Raw genomic sequence first — 19,575 nt, 5'->3', positions numbered from 1 at the left:
TAAGAAGGTAAATAAATTATCGTCCCTTTCAATTTGTCTGTATTATAAAGCCAAACAAAGATTTTTAGATTATCAGTGCTATTGCATTCACCTGCTGACTGTAATCATGCGTTAACCTTCATGCCAGTGTCTCATGCCTGTAATCCTAGCTACTCAGGAGTCAAAGATCAGGAGGCTTGAGATTGGAAGCCAGCCTGGACAAATAGTTCGAGAGACCATGCCTTGAAAATACCCAACACAAAGGGCTAGTGAAGTGACTCAAATTTACCACACCTGCCTAGCAAGCATGAGGCCCTGAGTTCAAACCCTAGTACAGTAACAACAACAAAAAAACCCAAGGGGTTAGCTATTTTTAGAGAAAGAAGTTCTTAAAAATAGCGGTTACCATTTTTCTAAGCTTTAAGTTCTTATTTTTATATTTCTGATTTTCAGTTTATTATTTTCAAATGATACAAGTGGGACTGGGAGAGTGGCTCAAGTGGTAGAGCACCTGCCTAGCAAGTTTGAGGCCATGAGTGCAAACCCCAGTATCATAAATAAATAAATAAAATGATAGAAGCTATTTGTTTATATATATGTGTGCGTTTACATATATACACAACTAGAAATTTAAAAGCTGTTGCAATGGCCTAGGTTTTTGTATATTGTTAGTTTTATAATTTCAAAATCATTTCTAGTGTTCGACTTGTTGAATTCTTTCCATATCTTTATTCCTGAGTATTTTGAAGAAATAGTGTATTTGTTGCATGTGTAGTACATCATAGCTGATGAATTTTAAACATTTATTTCTAAATAATTTATTAGGTATTTTCTTAGAGGAAACTTAAATGTAAAGAAGATATAAAACTGATCATTTCTGTTTGAGAGTGGGCAATTTGAATGAAAATGAAAATTAATTTAAATTTCTCTATTTGACAAATTTTATTTAACTTTGTTAGGATTTATTTAACATTTAGGATAGAGGTTTCTTACCATTTAGGATCTAAGTATATGATTCTATTAACTTTGTAAAAAAAAAAATAACAAATTTAACTTTTATCTGAGTTTTTTTTCCTATGAAAGCCAAAGAGCTTAAGGTATTTCATTTTGAGTTAAGCATTTCCTGCATTCAGCCTAATATTTTATTTCTGATATTTGAATGCTATTTTTATGGATGAGTAAGTCAATATACTAGTTAATCATAAAGCATTATAGGACATATAGTCTGTAAGTATTTTGGCCAGTAGCACCTATAAATAATAAGATTGATTTTCTTACACTGAAATTTGGAAGATCACAGGGGTTGAAATTGCAAAGCTATGGCAGCTGATTAATGGTAATGAGGGAAAATCATCTATTATACGTGGAAATTAAGTACTCTTAGCTATTTTCTGTATTCTATTCTTTATGTTCTGCTGAGTTGTATTTTATTTTATTATTTATTTGGTGGTATTGGAGTTTAAACTTAGGACCTCACGCAGGCACTCTACCACTTGAGCCACTCCACCAGCCCTGTCCTGCTAAATTTTAGATAGACTTAGCATTTTGAAATTTGTGGTGCTCATACCTCTTTAGACATGACTTGAATTTTGGTATAGAGATAATGTACATGTCAAAAAGCCAATGGCAAAAGTTAAAGCCCCCAAATTAAAGACTGAAAATAACTGTTTAAAATTAGTGCTTTTCAAATGGTGATTGTCTGTACTTTTATGTTGATACCATCTGTCTGGAATGTTATTATAAATTGGATTAGATGATTTATAAGGTCCCTTTGTATGATAGCATATGATTCTAAGCCACAACCTGTTGGGAATAGTGTTTTAAATACAATTACCTCTAACAGTTTGTGAGAATGTTCCTCACTTACAAAAGGATGAGGTAAAAAGTCAGCATTTATCTTAAGCATATCGTGTCATTTTAATGTTTTTTAATGCTAATGTTATGTTTTTTTATTAGGCTAGACCCTCTGACCTCCAAATAACTTAGTTGCCCTTTTAAATTTACAAAATATGTTTATGATAGCAGATGTGGTTGTTCTGACCTAAGTCTTTAAAGTAGATGTCAGGTATGCAGTGTTTTCCCAGAAGGAAGTATATTTGTTTTAATAGGTATTAGAAAGTTTAGTTTGCTTATGACCTAAGCTGAAGACTAAAGGTTAAAAATGTGTGAAGGTTTTATCAGTGTAGAAAAAAATCTTGCCTTCCTTTTTTCATCTTCCTTTTCTTTCAAGGTGCATGCTGCATTGCCAGCAAGGTGTTTTTTTCTCTTCTATGTTCAGTATTTATTGTGCCCTAAAGAAAAAGTAGTTAGGTAACTGGCCCCACATCCATTCCACTTCTTCTCCATTGGTTTCTTTCAGTCTGTGTGCTCCTTTTGTCAGGCTGATCCAAGACTATAAAAGTTTATTAACATTTATAAATCAGCACAATTGAATACTAACTGTGCATGCCTTTAAAGTCTTTAATGTTTTGTATTTCTCTCCAAATTATCAGAATTTTATAGGGACCTAAGCAATTATTGTAATTTTCTACCTGCCATAGTTTTGTGGAAGCAACATGTATAATGACATGACTAATGCTTTGGAATCAGCCAAGCCTACTTTGAAATCTGTTTCACCATTTAATTTACTTTCTGTAAGCAAGTTTATTCATCTTTATGTTTCAACTTTCTAATCTATAAATAGATATAGACTACTTACTCATTGGATTATTATAGATTTAAGTAAGATAATTAGTTAATGTCATTTTTCACTTTTCCCTAAGAACTGACTGGGTGGTATTTATGTATTATGTTTGTTTAAAAAATGAGAATGAAAATAATAAACTTAAAACTTTTTGTTTTTGGTGGGGGAGGAGAGGTCTTATTGATAGTTACCAGTTCTTCTTTCTTATATGTAGCATATCCTGTTCCTCTAACAAGCATTAGGGGCCGAAAACCTCTCTTTGGAGAAATAGGACACACTATTATGAACTTACTTGTGGTGAGTAAACGAACTGTTAATATTAAGTGTTCTTATATTGTTACTGTAAATGTTTATTTAACAGATTTTACCCAGTGCATTTTTCTGTTTTAATTTGGCATGTTTGGTATAATGAAGACTCATTTATAGTAAATCCTAATTCATTTAGCATAAATAGGCTTTGTTTTTGATGAATTGCTTTTTAAAGAACGTTCTGATTCTGACTGTGTTTTGATTAGTTTTGCTGCAGTTTTACATATTTAGATAATGTGAGATCTCTATATAGAACTCTAAAATTACTGAAGCTTTAGTAAAGTCAATTAGTTTTGTGATTTTGAGCAAATTATGACTCTAGTTTCCTCATTTATAATAGGTTCCCTCCTATCTATAATTTTTGTTTGTTTGTTTACTTGTCATAGAAAGGCATTTAGTGAACTGACTTTCGTTTATCCATGTTTGGTTTTAAGGCTACGTTAGTCAGCTTTCTGTTACTTTGACAAAATACCTGAGGTAATCAATTTATAAGGAGGAAAGGTTTATTTTAACCCATAGTTTCAGAGGTTTCAGTCCATAGTCACTTTGGCACTTTTGCTTTGAGGCTGTACATGGTACCAGAGCACTTGACAGAGGAAGTCTGCTTACTTTACTGTGACTGGATAGCAGACAGAAAAACAGGAAGGAACTAGAATTCTAGTCTCCCTTTTGTGGACACATCCCCAAGGACCTAACGTTCTTCCACTAGGCCTTACCTCCAAAGGTTCCACCACCTCCCAATAGCACCGTAGGCTTGGTAATCAGATGTTTAGTGCATAGGCCTTTGGGGGATAGTTTTATAAAAACCATAGCCAGAGACCTTTTCTATTTTGGAAGATCTGGAATTGGAAAGAGGGGATGTCCCCAACACTACAGAATTCTTCTTGAGAATGATAGATACTCTTTATTATTATTATAGAGTAGTTGAAAGGTTGGTTATTTTTTTTTTTAAGTTGGTACTGGCTTTCTGGATGATTTTGATAGTTCTGTGTCAGGAGTCTTAAAAATGATAGTTACTAAAAAAAAGATTTAATGGATGGCAAATGTTCATAGTCAATAGTTTAAGGTTAATGGAACCATGATTATTTTACGTAGGACCTTCGAAACTACCAGTATACTTTGCATAATATAGACCAACTACTGATTCATATGGAAATGGGGAAAAGCTGTATAAAAATACCTCGGAAGAAATACAGTGATGTAAGTATAATTGGTTTATTCAAATTTTAAAGACAAATGTTGAACATTAGAGTTCTCTAGAATTGTGTACAATTTAATTTTTTGTTTTGAATTAGGCAATCTCATATACAGTGGCAATAAATACAAAATTGCAATTTTAGTATTTGTTAATAACTTGTTGAATCCCATTTTTTCAACTTTTTCCCTTATTGTTTTATCCATTAATTGAGGTAACTGTTATAAAATACTGGTTTCTGTCATATTCCCAGGGAGTTGTTTAGACCACAGCCTGTAAATTACAGAGCTGGTCAGTAATGTCTCTTAGAATAGGCACAAAATGTTAATAGTTTTTCTAAAAATTAGAGATAAGGGCAAAATAGTTTCTGCCAGGTAGCGAGGGGTAAAGGGGAATAAGGGAGGGAGTTGGGGGGGTGGAGTGGAGTGGGGAAAAATGATCCAAACATTGTATGTACATACGAATAAAATAAAAATTTAAAAAAATGTTAATAGTTTTTCTAAACAAATGTTGTGGTTACTTTTTTCCAGGTAATGAAAGTAATAAATTCTTCTAATGAACATGTCATTAGCATTGGAGCTAGTTTTAGTACAGAAGCAGATTCTCATCTAGTCTGTGTACAGAATGACGGAGTTTATCAAACACAAGCCAACAGTGCTACTGGCCATCCTAGAAAAGGTAAGAGTCATGGCTCCTAGGTATAATGTATAAAGCTACCTCAGTTCTTATAACTCATTTCAAAGGGGGAAATATACATATATTTTACTTATTTGCTGAATTATACTAAAACTATATGCTTAAAATTTCAGCTTCATAAATAGCAGATTGATAGAACTGCTTTCTAATTTTTAATTTGTGTTTTTCTTTCTGGCTATGTTAGGCTTGGAAGACTATTCTTTTTGGTATCTTCATGTTTAGTGTATTCCACAGTGTGGGAATCTGACTTTTTCACATTTGCTCAGCCTCTGCTCCAACTCCTCTTAGTTTGGGGGAGGGGGCACAAGGTAGACAAGGATGAAGAATGATTTGTAAAATTGTAAGTGGCTGGGGATACAAAGATGGTGGAATGAGCAGCATCTGTGAGTGACGCTATGCTCAGCGGTGGCTGAGTGGCCTCAGTGACTGCTGTGGTTAGCAGACCCTTGCAGTAGAGGGGCTAACAAATTCAAAGTTAAGTTGAAGTAAGTATTCCATAAAATGAATACATTATTATAGGAAGACATATTTAAAATAACCGGATATTCTGGCTGCTAACAAAAATTTTTTTTCTCTGATTATAAAGGTAACATACTCATTTGCATTAAGCTTAGAAAATATACTTTGAAAAGTAGAAAAAGAAAAAGGTGCCAACAAGATAAGGCCATAGTGACATTTTACTATATTTCCTTCTTCTATTAATAGATAATTTTATACTAATACTTATATTTTTGAATTGGGCTTTTTTACTTAACACTTAATTGGCATTTTTGTCATTAAATTTAATGATTTTTTAAAATATTTGTTGAGTAGGTACTTAGATAAAATTCAAATGGTATAAATATTTACACCATAATGGAAAAAACCTCTTCTTTGTTCCCCATAACTACCTAGCCATCCTCTTAAACCCTCCCACAGTCACCAAACCAATGTTAATCAGTTTGTGGTATATTTTTCAGACATTTTTTGCTTTAATATGTATTCAGACAAATACATATATGCATTCACATCATGTTTTTATCCCATTTTTAAAGACAAGTTATAACATTTGTTCCATTGTTCACCTTGTTTTTGTTGTTTCTAATAGTTCTTAGTGATTATTCTATGTTGGTAAAGAGCTTTCACATTTCACATAACTTTCCATTTTATATGTGCCCATCATTTAACTGTCCCTTATTAATAGACATAAATTGTTACAACTTTTCAGTTATTTATAAAAATGCTACTCCAAATAACCTTGTACACATGCTGTTTTATACACCATTGAGCCCATCTCTAGGGTAAGTTCTTAGAGGTGGAATTGGTTGTCAAAGGTTATATTTGTTTGTAATTTTAATGTGCATTTATCAAGTGTGGGTTTCATAGAGGCTGTTCTGATTTATACTCTCCCCAGTCGTGAATGTTTGATTTCCCATACCCTCACTGACACAGGCACAAACATTTTAAATAGAACAATACATCATTTATTAGATAAAAACATAAAATTATTTTTCTGCAATATTTATCTTAAATTTATTTGCTGTGGCTTTTACTGGATTTCTAATATTTTATAGCATAAAATTTGTTGAGTCCGTAAAATGTGAGTTTCAAAAAATATCACATAACTTTAAGAAAGATAACACATAAATAATTGTTATGTTTCATTATCAGTGACAGGTGCAAGTTTTGTGGTATTCAATGGTGCTCTAAAAACATCATCAGGATTTCTTGCTAAGTCCAGCATAGTTGAAGGTATGAGCTTCATCTTTGTTTTAATGTAAAATTCTTTTTCCATTACCTTTAAATATACATTTGATGCTTACAAAAAGAATATATTTAAGTTATAAAGAACAGTACCACAGACTTATGTGAAATTATCATCCAACCCAAGATCTAGAACATCACCAGTTTTGGATCTTCTTTGGCCTTCCTTCTCCCTCCAACAATTAGCTATTAGACTTAATACTATCTTTACATTTACAACATTAAAAAATGTTGTTTAACATTTTTTATTTGTATGTACATACACTTAAACAACATAATACTTAATTATGCTTACTTAGGTTTATAATACTGTTATCATTCGAAACTTACTGTTTTCACACAATGCTATTCATGTTCCTAAAATTTATGCATGTCGTTGCCTGTGACTGTAGCTTATTCATTTTCAGTGGTATTAAATATTTTATAAAAGTGTGACAGTTTATTTCCTGATAAGGAGCTTCTGGATTGTTTCTTGTTTTTTACTATTACAAACAATGGTACTAATAGCATTCTTATGTATATATGTTGGCCGTGAGCATATGTTCAGAAGTTTCCCTAATATATATTTAGAAGTGAAATTTCTGGGCCAATTAGCTTAGTAAACGTTTAGTTGTATAAGATGCTGCTAAATTGTTTTCCAAAGTATTTGGACCAGTTTATATTACCATCAAGGTGTAAGATTTCTCATTGGTCTGCATATTCTCCACACATGGTGTTATCAGACTACTTATTTTGTGTGAATCTGATAGGTATTTCTGCATATGGTCATTATTAACATATTCCTATTTACTAATTGGTAGACCATCTTCCTACATATTTAATGGGCACATATGTGACCTCTTCTGTGAAATGACCATTCAGTTTTTGTTCATTTTTATACTGGGTCGTGTATCTTTTTTTCTAACTAACTTGTAGTTTATGTAATGTTACGTATTGTGGATTCCTCCTCCTCTATTTTTAAAATGACATATAATTATTAGTATTTATGTATAGTGCAGTGTGACAATTTGTTACATATGTGATATGTAATGATCAAATCAGAATACTTAACATTTCAGTTTCCTTAAACATTTATCGTTTATTTGTGTTGGAAAACTTCAAATTTCTCTCTTATAGTTCTTTATAAAATATATAAAAAATGGTTGTGAACTATAGTTGCCCTTCTGCATGTAGAACATTAAAATGTATTCCATCTATAACTGTATTTTGGTACCTGTTATTTAACTTCTATTTATCCCCTCTACCTCCTACCTTTATTAACCTGTAGTAAGCAGTATTTTACCTCTACTTTTCTGAAATCAGCTGTTTTGTTTTTTTTTTTTAGCCTTCCACATATAATTGAAAACAAGTGCTATTTGTCTTTATGGACATGGCTTATTCACTTAACATGTCCATCCATGTTTCTGCAAAGGACAGGATTTCATTCTTCTGGTTGAGTAATAGTCCATTGTGTATATATATATATATATATATACCACATATCTGTGTCTAATCTGTTGACTACTATGAATGGTGCTGTAATAAACATAGGTGTACAGTGTCTCCATGTGTAAGGCCTGGATTCAGTCCCCAGTATCACACAAAATAAATTAATTAGAGGCGTTTCTTTTTCTCCCTATCCTTATCAGCATTTTTGGTTTTTTTGTCTTTTTGATTATAGCCATTCTGACTAGTGTAAGATGATATCTTTTGGTGGCTTGATTTGCATTTCCCTGGTGACTAGTGATGTTGAACATTTTTCATACACTTTTTGGCTCTTTATATAATCTGCTTTTGAGAAATGTCCTCAGATTATCTGCTCATTTGTTAATTGGATTTTTGTTGTTTGAGACAAGGTCTTGCTCTGTAGCCTGTGCTGGACTTGCACTTACTATGTAGTCCATGACTAGCTTCAAACTCATGATCCTTCTGAGTCAGCCTTCTGAGTGCTAGGGTTACTAACATGTGCCACCATGTCCAGCATTGGATTAGGGTTTTTTTGCTGTTGTTATTTTTTCAATCAAACTCAATCTCAGACGATTGATGTTTTGAGTTCTGGATATTGTATGGTCTGGATATTAATCACTGGTTGGATAAATAGTAAATATTTATGCTAGTTGTCTCTTCGCTTTACCAGTTGCTTTCATTGTTGTATAGGAGCCTCTTAGTTTGATATGTGTTTATTTTTACTTTTGTTACCCTGTGCTTTTGGTTCTTATCCCAAACAATCATTATCTATACAGAAATTTTGAAGTGTTTCTTGTATATTTTCCTGCTAGTAGCTTCCTAGTTCCAGTTTAGGACTTTGATCCATTTTGAGTAGAGTTTTATACATGGTAGAAGATCTCTAGTTTCTTTTGCATGTGGATATCAGTTTTTCTAGTACCATTTATTGAAAAGACTCTTTTTTCTGATGTATGTTTTTGGCACCTTTGCTGAAGATCAGTTGGCTTTTGATGGGTGAGTTTATTTCTAAGTTCTCGATTCTGTTCCATTGGTCTGTATGTCAGTTATTATTATAACCCATGCTGTTGGGTTTACTATTGGTTTGTAATATGCTTTGATTGCAGGTATCATGATGCCTCCAGCGTTGTTCTTTTTGTTCAGGATTGCTTTGGTTATTCAAGGTCCTTTGTGGTTTCATGTGAACTTTAGGAATGTTTTTTCTATTTCTGTTAAGAGTGCCACTGATATTTAGATGAGTTTGTAAATTGCTTTGGATGTTATGGACATTTTAACAATATTCTTCCAATCCATGAGCTTGAATGTCTTTCCATTTTTTTTGTGTCTTCTTCAGTTTCTTTCATTAGTGTCTTGAAACTTTCATTGTAGAAATTATTCACTTCACTGATTAAACTTATTCCTTCTTGTTCTCATCAAACTTGTTATTGGTATTTTAAAATGCTACTTGCTTTTGTATGCTAATTTTATGTCCTGCAGCAGTACTGAATTTGGTAATCAGTTCCAACGGGTTTTTTGGTAGAAGATTTTCTATTTATAAAATCATGTAGTTTGCAAATGGATTATCTGAGTTCCTCCTTTCCTATTTGGATGCCCCCTTTTTTTCTTTCTCTTTTGTTTGTGCTGTTGCTAAAACTTTCAATACTGTGTGAAGAGTGGTGAAATGGACATCTTTATCTTGTTCCTGATCTTAAAGGAAATGGTTTCAGCTTTCCTCCTTTCAGTACAATGTTAGCTGTTTTAGACTGCCTCTATTGTGCTGAAATGCATTCCTTATTACCTAATTTATTGAGGGTTTTTATCATGAAGAGATGTTGAATTTTATCAAAAGCTTCTTCCACATCTCTTAAGATGATTGTGTGGTTTTGTTCTTTATTCAGGTGATGTGACATAATGTTTATTAATTTGTGTATGTCAAGTTATATTTGCATTTCTAGGATGAATCTTACTTATTAATATATAATGTTTTTGGTGTGCTGTTGGATAGTTATTCTTTCATAGCCAGAGCATAAATTCTTATCTTTCATATGATTACCCTTAAAAATAAAGAATCCTTAGCTTTGTGAAATATTTTTATTTTCCTAGTGGAAAATGAGTAAGATGACTAATAAAAGATTTAAACCATATATCTTGCACTGAAAATGTTTTGACAAATTTTCTGGTTTAGGCATAAAATTGATATTTGGAAAATGAAATGTGAAACATAACTCTCATTTTTAGATGGCTTAATGGTTCAAATAACTCCAGAGACCATGGATGCCTTGCGGCTAGCTCTACGAGAGCAAAAGGACTTTAAAATTACTTGTGGGAAAGTTGATGCAGTAGACCTGAGAGAATATGTGGATATCTGCTGGGTAGATTCTGAAGAAAAAGTAAATAAAGGGTAGGAATTTATTGTTACTAAAATGTAGTTGATTTGATGGAGGGGGAAGGACAACTTCCTTTTAATATACTTAAGTATTTATGAGTGAGTATAGAATTATGCCATTAATTTAAATGTTTATACTCTAATTAATACAGTCTGGTTTTTTTCAGACATTTACCTACCCAGCCTCATGTGTTTTTTCTTTTGGTCAGGATGCTATTAATGGGTGGTCATTTTGGGAGGGGTCCAATGTTAAAACATCCATTGGGTAATAATGTGGGCTTGCTAACAGGGATGAGAGAAGGTACACTTTTTCTGTCAGTCCTTATTTTTGCCAAGTAAGTAAGGATCCCCTTTGGATGAGTGAATTATTTTAATTTACTATAAATATAAGCTGTACTATAAATACACATATATATGTAATGTGTGTATGTGTGTGTGTGTGTGTGTGTGTGTGTGTGTGTGTGTGTGTATTATTAGAGACCTTACAGTTAGTACTGGCACTTCTATGTTTCAGTTACCCATTGTCTTTCTAAATTTGGAAATTGACTCAGGGGTTTGGAGCAAAGAAAGGAAAAAGAGGGCTAATGCTTAACAGGTTCCAAAATAGAGTTTTTGAAAAACACACAACAACAAAAAATGGAGTTTTTGAATTCATGAAACAGCTTTTCTGTTAGGAGACTATTTAAGTTATTTTAAATTTAGCCCAAATTGAGTATATGAAAAAGCACAGTATAGTTTATTGATGAGTAAGAAAAGATTACTATGTAATCAAGAAATTATGATAAATGAACTACAGATTTATTTTGTGTATAATTGAGATATATTTTCATCATTTTAACTATAAAACTCAATTTTTCTTATTTCATTTGTTTAAATCTATTAATTCATTTCATAAAAAGCACTTTGATAATAATCCTATCGTATTATGTTTTATTCTGTAGTGTTATCAGTTCAGTGGATGGAATATCATTACAAGGATTTCCAAGTGAAAAAATAAAACTTGAAACAGATTTTGAAACTGATGAGAAGATTGTAAAATGTACTGAGGTAATGGAAAAAGTTTTATTTTTCAATTTGCAGATAGTATGTACTCAACCTCTGAATGTTTAAGTGAAGCTTATTACACTTTTTACTTTATACTTTGAAACACATATTTTCACCCAAGACTGTCTCTTACATGCAAGAGTTGTATTTCCATAGGGTTTTTAGGCTGTCATTATGGTAGTACTGCCTACAAACTAATAGTTAAGTTTTGGCAACATTGCTATATTTGTTTGTACTATAATATGTTATTTTACCATATTATTTTCATGTTACAATAAATAAAATCTTCTACTGACATTATAATCAGCATTCATATATGAAAGTTATTTTTGCATGTTCCTTTTTTTTTAAATAAGAGAGTATGAAACTATAGAACTATGGATTCCCAACCCAGTGGTCTACTTCTTTATATTCCCTCATCCTGCAGTGCTGGTGATCAAACCCAGAGCCTCATACATGCTAGGCAGGTGCTCTACTACCACTAAGCTACACCCTCCTCATCTGATAAAACTTTTGAACTTTGACAATTTGATAAGTGAAAAATGATACACCAGAATCATCTCAGTATGTATCTTTCTTAACAATAAATGATGTTCATCTTACATGTATTGTCTGATTAGGCAGTCAGCACATTCATTTTTTATGTAATCTTTGTGATTTTATGTATGTGCAAGATAGATAGCACTATAGAGAATATAGAAACTATAGAACATTATTTCTTTGATCTTAATTCCATATAGATATCCATATAGTATGGACTCTCAGAGTTAATAAAGATTTCATTGATGCAAGTCAACTTTAGACAAAAATTACTGAGCCATTCCCATAATCTTCAATTCTTCATTTAAAATTTTTATTTATAGTATAGATTTAGGCTGTAGATACAGAATGCTCTCAACTAGTGATGTTCATGGAACATTGGAATTTTTTTAAAACTGAAAGCAGCAATTGTTGCACTTTAAGTTACTGTTAATCATGACTGTTTCCTACTTAAATGCATTTCAGGTGTTCTATTTTCTAAAGGACCAGGATTTATCTACTTTGCCAACTTGTTATCAGTTTGCAAAAGAAATAGCCATGGCTTGTAGCGCTGCACTGTGCCCCCACCTGAAAACTCTAAAGAGTAATCGAATGAATAAAATTGGACTCAGAGTTTCCATTGACACTGATATGGTAAGACCTTTTTTGCTGGTGTTATTTTAAAATGAATATATTGTATATTAAAATAATCAAAATGTTTTTCTTTAACCTTTTATTTATATTCATTTATTTATATTTATTTATTTACATTTTTTATATTTTATTATATTTTTGGGGTTTGCTGGAGATGGAACCCAGGTCCTCACATATCTAGGCAAGCACTCTACCACTGATGTACATCCCCAACCCCTGAACCAAAATTTGTTGAGCATCAGATATGTGCTACACATTTCACATATATGTGTCTATTAATCTCCGCAGCAGAAGCCAGCAAATTTTTTTTGTGAAGGACCAGACAGTCAATATTTTAGGCATTGTATAGGCTATAGAATTTCTCTCACAGTTAACTCTGTTATTGTAGTGGGAAGCAGCCATTGTCAATATCCAAATAAATGAGTGTGGCTGTGATCCAGTGAAATTCCTTTTACCCAGAAGTACCACATTTGGCCTGCAGGCTATAGTTTACTGACCTGTGACTATTCTGCCTAACAGATCAGTTTTTAAATTTACTTACTCTGACTGCATTCACGTGATTTAAAATTTTAAGTCTAAAAGTATATATGTAAAATGATAATCTCAGTGAACATTTCCAAAGAGCAACATTCACGCTGTATTCTGTGTAGCTGGTAGACCTTGGAGATACTAACTCCAGATTATAAAGTAAATGGTTCCTAGTAGAACTATGTAAGGCAACAGCTCTGGAAAGATCCCCTTCCTACCCTTAACTCTCAACTCTTTATTTCACCTCCAGACTCTTCAGGCAATCAGTGTTACTCATTTCTTACATATTCTCTGCGATTTTATACATGTACAAGCAAATAAGTGTATGTGGCCTTTTTGTCTCCTCTCTTTTATACCATTTTGTCATGCTTTTATATATTCTGGAGATAGTGCATGTTAATACCTAGTTGTACAGTAGTAGTTGATTAAATAAATGGATAATAATTTAACTAGCTCTTCATGCCTTATTTGGTGTATATTGATTTAAATATAGGTTGTTGACAGTATTATGCTTTTGCACAAATGTGAGTACAGCCATAAGAGAAATTCCTAGGAGAATTGCCAGGTCCAAGTATGTTCTTGGTAGATACTACCATATACTAATTTATATCTCCACCAGCAATTTCTGAGAAAGAGCTTTCTCCCACATCCTTATCAAAATAGTATATAATTAAACTATTTTTTAAAAAAATATTTTAGTGCTGGTGATCAAACCCAGAGCCTCATGCATGCTAGGCAGGTGCTGTACTAATACTAAGCTACACCTTCCTCAGTCTAATAAAATTTTTTAACTTTGACAATTTATTAGGTGACAAATGATACACCAGTATCATCTCAATATATATTTCTCTTAACAATAAATGATGTTCATCTTATATTTAAGACCTATTTGTTTTTCTTTAAATTTTCTGTTCATATCTACTAGGTATATTTATTTTGTAACTGTTCCTAACATCCAGGATAGATTTGCAAAGCAAATTCTTCATTAGAACAGTTAATCGTGGGGTGGGATGTGACTTAAGTGGAAGAACACTTGGCTAGCTAGCACAAGACCCTGAGTTCAAACCCCCTCCCCCACTACTGAAAAAAAAATTAATCTAAGCATGGGTTCATATGCTGGTTTGCTTTTCTCCTGCCAAGCTATGTTATACTTCCTACTGGAGAGAGGGAGTTTTGTTTTCATTACACTGTTAAAAGCCTGCTTTTCAAGGAAGCTCCTTATAACTATTGCTTATTTGAGTAAGCACTGTTAATGTTTTCTTTTTTAGTTGGATGTATTTTCTAGTCAAATATAATTTTTACCAACAATAAATTCTAATTTTAACTATTTTTCCAGCAACAGTTTGAAATATTTTAAATGCCATTATTATTTTAAGTAATATTGGTAATTATTAAAAGCCTCAGCCTTCTCGTGCATTTATGTATTTATTGAAAGAAAACCTAAAGTATAATGCTAATATGATATCTGTGAGAGGGACGGTTATATTTTATGGAGTAGGTAGATAAAAGATATGGGAGAATGAGAAGTTTAAAAAAAATTGAGTATTTTACTAACAAGCTTAAACTGAATATTTAAAAAATTTTAATTTTGTATTTATCTGCCGAGATAAACAAGATTGCTAATTTTCTAGAGTTACCCTATCAAGATTTTTTTTTCCAGGTTGAATTTCAGGCAGGATGTGAAGGCCAGCTTCTGCCACAGCATTACCTAAATGATCTCGATAGTGCTCTGATACCTGTGATCCATGGTGGGACATCGAATTCTAGTTTACCATTAGAAATAGAGTTAGTATTTTTCATTATAGAAAACCTTTTTTAGTGAAATGATATGCTGTATTTTATATTGCAAACTGATCTTTTAAACTTATTCTAGTACTAAAGCTGAAATGCCACAAACACAAATTTGATGATTAAAACATACAAGCTTTGCTTTGTAGGCAGGAATAATCTTAAGAATTTAAGGAATCTACAGTTTTTGAAGCTTTCCACCTAACACAGGTATTAAAATAACAAGGATTTCTTCTGCCTTTAAGAAATTTGTAGCATTTATTGTGTTATCTAAATATTAAGCCAAAGTATCTGCGCTTAGTTGTACCTCTTTATGACAACAGTGATCTTAATGAAGGCTCTTTTCAGATGTGACCTTATGAAGGAGTATCTGTTTTGTGTATATGCCAGTTAGAATTCTGGTTTCTAAACTCTGTTAAAAATGTATTCCAATGGCACAGAGCAGTTTCAAGATCTTAGACATAATTCTTTGAATAAAGCTGATAACTTATTTGTTTAAATGGAATGGAGTCCTACCTCCATGATTAGAAAAACTCTGTTTAGATTTGAATCAGAATTTTGCCTTTTTTCTTTTCAAATTATTATATATTGTTTTTCCTGATTAAATGGGTATTCTTAAAACAATTGTGGGTGCTTCAGGATTTTGTGCTTCTATGTTTAAATATATTGTTTTTATAGTAACATATGATTTGGAATGTGTTTTATAAATCTTTAATAATTTATAAATAGGTAATATTTTTGTATCACAGTGCATTAACTTTCCTTCTTCTTTCCAAAGTATACCACTGTATTTATCACTTCTTAGATTGATTGACGACAGGCCAGATGACCCCTGAAGTAGTCATTATGTAGCAATAAATAAAGCCTGAAACAGGTTTTTTAACTTTCAGGTTAATCCTTAGAAAGTTTTGACAACTCTACATATTTTCATTAACACCAGTGTATGAAATATAAATTTTAATGAGCAAATTACTTTTGCATATTTAAAATTCTTTATATGGTAGTTATTTTTTTATACCAGGGTATTTAAAATAAGTTAAAGTCTATGTATTTGAAACTGTTACAGAGCTTTCCTTTTTACTTCAAATAATAAAAAAAAAAAAAGAAAAAGTGTCATTTAAGTTATATAAAATCTAATGATTATTTTGATGCCTTTTTATTCTTATGCGGAATATATGTTTTGTATCAAAAACACTCATTGTATATCTTAAAAAAAGAAGCTGCACTAAATAGTCCTATTGTAAGAAAAATATTTATGAAGTATCTCAACTTGTAGATCAAATCAAGTCTGTAACTCAGGATCTAAGATCTCAAGCTAGGAGAAACAAAGAGTTTAATCTGTTCAGGACTAACTGAATCACATCTGTAGCACTAGCCAAAGACACAGTTTGGAGAATATCAGTCTTGTGGAAATTACTACTTCATAAACAGTGTAAAATGTTGCTGATATTAAAATAAAATGATAACATACAATAATTTGTGAAAATTATTCAAATGGTGTACTATAAAGGCAGTTGCATATCCACCTCAATTTATGGTTTCTTTGTATAATGTGTATTTATTTTGCAGTATAGTATATACTTATTTTTTAGTGTAATTGCACAGTTTATGAATTCTCAACTTAATTTAAAATAACCAAATGGTTGAAAGCTCTTTAATGGTGGGATAATTTTGGATTTGTTTTCATAAAGTGTCTGCAGTTAATAAAAATTGGATTTATGTGCCTAAGTTTAGAGTCACATTTTAAAGCATTTTTGTAGATGTAGATTTCTGAATGCATTTGCTACTTATTTGGTCATGTTCTCCACATTGGTACTTAATTTTAATTTGATAAGTATAAAGAAATAGAATGACTCCTTTACTCAGTCTGCAATGATCTGTTTTTGGTCTTATGATTTTTTTGGAGGGGGCAATACTGGGGTTTGAACTCAGGACCTCAAACTTGCTAGGCAGGCACTCTACCACATGAGTCACTCTACCAGTCCTTTTTTTGTGTTGGCTGTTTTTTAGATAGGATCTAACTATTTGCCTGGACTGGCCTCAAATCGCAATCTTCCTGATCTCTGCCTTCCAAGTAGCTAGGATTACAGGTGTGACCCACTGGTGCCTAGCTGGTCTTACATGTTATAATACAACTTTTTCTCTGAATTTTGAAATAGGAAGCAAAATATAGCACCTTTGTTTTATACAGCTATCCAACAAACTGGGTGTGTGTCTGTGTGTTTGCTATGTGCAGAGCAGTTTATTAAGTTTCATTGTTTGCAAAATGAATAAAACACTTGTTTCCCTCTTGGAGCTGAGTGTTTGAAACAAATAATTAATATACAGCAAAAGTTTTTAATTGCTGTAAGAGAGAGATGAATCTTGACTGTGTGATTGGAAAACAATCCAGGAGGATGGCCATACCAATAAGATGAGAACCTGAGAATCTGTGAAATGATACCAAAGCCTAACTTTGGTAGTGTGGCTCACATTCTAAAATAATATATTTTGAAATTAAACTTCCAGCTCATCCTTGGTTTTATTTTTTTCTTTGTGATTTAAAAAATGTTTCATGTAATACACGATTGAAAAATCAAAAAAATATTAAAACGTAACTGTTAAAAGTTTTGCTTCGCACCTGTATGCATCTACCTTGTTGTTCCCACTCCTTAGTCTCAACAGGTAGTTATTTTTATTTGTTTTTATTTTGGTGGGACTGGGGTTGAACTCAGGGCTTTGTACTTGCAAAGCAGGTGCTCTACTACTTGAGCCACTCCAGCCCTTACTTATCCCAAGATTACTATCATCCCAAGATTAGGTGCAATGACAGCAGATAAAAATGTGTTGTCTTATTTTCTCCCCTCATTTTATTTCAAGTTTATAATACATTGTTACTACTACAGTCCCTATGTTTTAAATCTCTTGAGCTTATTCCTCCTAACTGAAATTTTGTATCCTTAACCAGTATGTCCAGATTGATCTGTTTGTTTTTCCATCTCCACCCTTTTAGCCTCTGGCAACCACCAGAGAGTACTCTTCTGAGTTCAACATTTTTAGATTCCACATGTAAGTGAAATCAGGCAATGTCTTCCTGTGCCTGTCTTATTTAGCATAATACTTTGTCTGCCAGGTTCATCCCTGTTACTACAAATGACAAGATTTCCTTCCTTTTTAAGGCTGAGCTTCATTTTGTGTATATACCACAGTTTCTTTATTCATTCATCTAATTGATGGACATTAGCTTGACTCCATATTTTGCTACTTTAAATAATGCAATGAACACGGGGGTGAAGATACACTTTGACATAGTCATTTCATTTCCTTTAGATACACACTCACGTGGTGGCATTAGTGGATCATATAATAGTTTTATTTATAATTTTTCTTTTTTATTTCTTTTTTCTTTTCCTTGTGGAACTGGAATTTGAATTCAAGGTTTCACACTTGCAAAGCAGGTGCTCTACCACTTGAGCAACACCTCCAGTCCTTATTTGTAATTGTTGAGAACCCTCCACACTGTTTTTCCATAATGACCAATCACCCCTCACTTCTTAAACAAAATGTAGTACACCTGAATACAGTTATACCAAGTCAGTTACTTTGGGTTATTTAGTTTATATTTAGGATCTTAAGGGTTTGTTGCTTTTGTCAAACTACTATTTTTGTGTGGGGGCTGGTATTGGAGTTTGAACTCAGGACTTTGTGTTTGCTAGTCAATCGCTCCAGTGCTTGGCCACACTTTCAGTTCTTTTTGCTCAGATCATTTTGGAAATAGGGTCTTACTTTTTGCACAGACTTGTTGGACTGTGGTCCTCCTGTTTTAGACTTCCTGCTGTAACTGGTATGACAGGCGTGCACTGCCATGCCTAGCCATGGTTGCCATGGAAGCTCAGACTTTTTGCCTGGGCTGGTCTTGAACTTCACTCCTCCCAATCTCAGTCTCCCACGGAGCTAGCGTTACAGGCATGAGCCACCAGTGCCCGGCTAGTCAAACTGTTTTTACTCAGTGATGATAAAAACAGTATTTCAGGAAAGCTTCAGAAAAGCAGCAGCACCCCTCCTTCACCTGTAGAACCATGTCTAACAAAGTGGAGCCTCATGCACTTTCCCTGCCTTGCCTCATCTCTTTCCCCACTGGTGTAAGCACTGCAGGGTGGAACACTGGCAACGGTGTGGAGAGGCTAAAGACCTGATTTTCTAGTCAGAACACCAAGAATGGCAATCTGTGAACCAGAGAATGTAGGTTGTATCACAAATAGAAGAGAACTGATAAAAGGAACCTTTAAATCTATGTATAAAGGCCTGGGATCACTCCTAAAATGTGCATGTGCGATAGAGCACCATCCAGGTTTCAAACTGACCACTGGATGGTGCACAAATGACAAATACTAGAATAGATCCACAAAGGCGCTGAAAACTACACACTGGAACCACAGCCCACCTATACCTGGCCAGGGTGGTATGAGGCTAGAAACTGACTATCTGCTAAAACAGATCAAAAACATTCTGAAGACTTAAGCAGCATAGAGTCTCATAATATTCAAAATATCCAGGAAACAGCCCAAAATTAATTAACATATAAAGAATTCAGGAAACAAACAATCCTTAAGGGGAAAGACAATAAGCCAAATCAATTTTGAGATTATC

The 19,575-nt window shown here is 32.8% G+C and overlaps 1 protein-coding gene across 2 annotated transcripts in view; it reads left to right on the top strand.

Moving 5' to 3' along the window:
* The window catches only part of Zfyve16 (zinc finger FYVE-type containing 16), a 51,682-nt gene extending 35,008 nt beyond the window's left edge, over window positions 1-16,674 (top strand). For both annotated transcript variants that reach the window (XM_074077214.1, XM_074077213.1), the window contains exons 11-18: window positions 2,877-2,959; window positions 4,067-4,171; window positions 4,697-4,844; window positions 6,513-6,593; window positions 10,266-10,428; window positions 11,355-11,460; window positions 12,463-12,630; window positions 14,819-16,674. In XM_074077214.1, coding sequence (XP_073933315.1) covers window positions 2,877-2,959; window positions 4,067-4,171; window positions 4,697-4,844; window positions 6,513-6,593; window positions 10,266-10,428; window positions 11,355-11,460; window positions 12,463-12,630; window positions 14,819-14,977 — 1,013 coding nt within the window. In that variant the 3' untranslated portion in view covers window positions 14,978-16,674. The remainder of the gene's footprint in view (window positions 1-2,876; window positions 2,960-4,066; window positions 4,172-4,696; window positions 4,845-6,512; window positions 6,594-10,265; window positions 10,429-11,354; window positions 11,461-12,462; window positions 12,631-14,818) is intronic.
* Window positions 16,675-19,575: the final 2,901 nt, after the last annotated feature.

Source organism: Castor canadensis, chromosome 6 (genome assembly GCF_047511655.1).
Source record: "Castor canadensis chromosome 6, mCasCan1.hap1v2, whole genome shotgun sequence".
NCBI classification, from domain to species: Eukaryota; Metazoa; Chordata; class Mammalia; order Rodentia; family Castoridae; genus Castor; species Castor canadensis.
The sequence above is the reverse complement of the archived record's forward strand: the minus strand, read 5'-3'. Positions and strand labels throughout refer to the sequence as shown.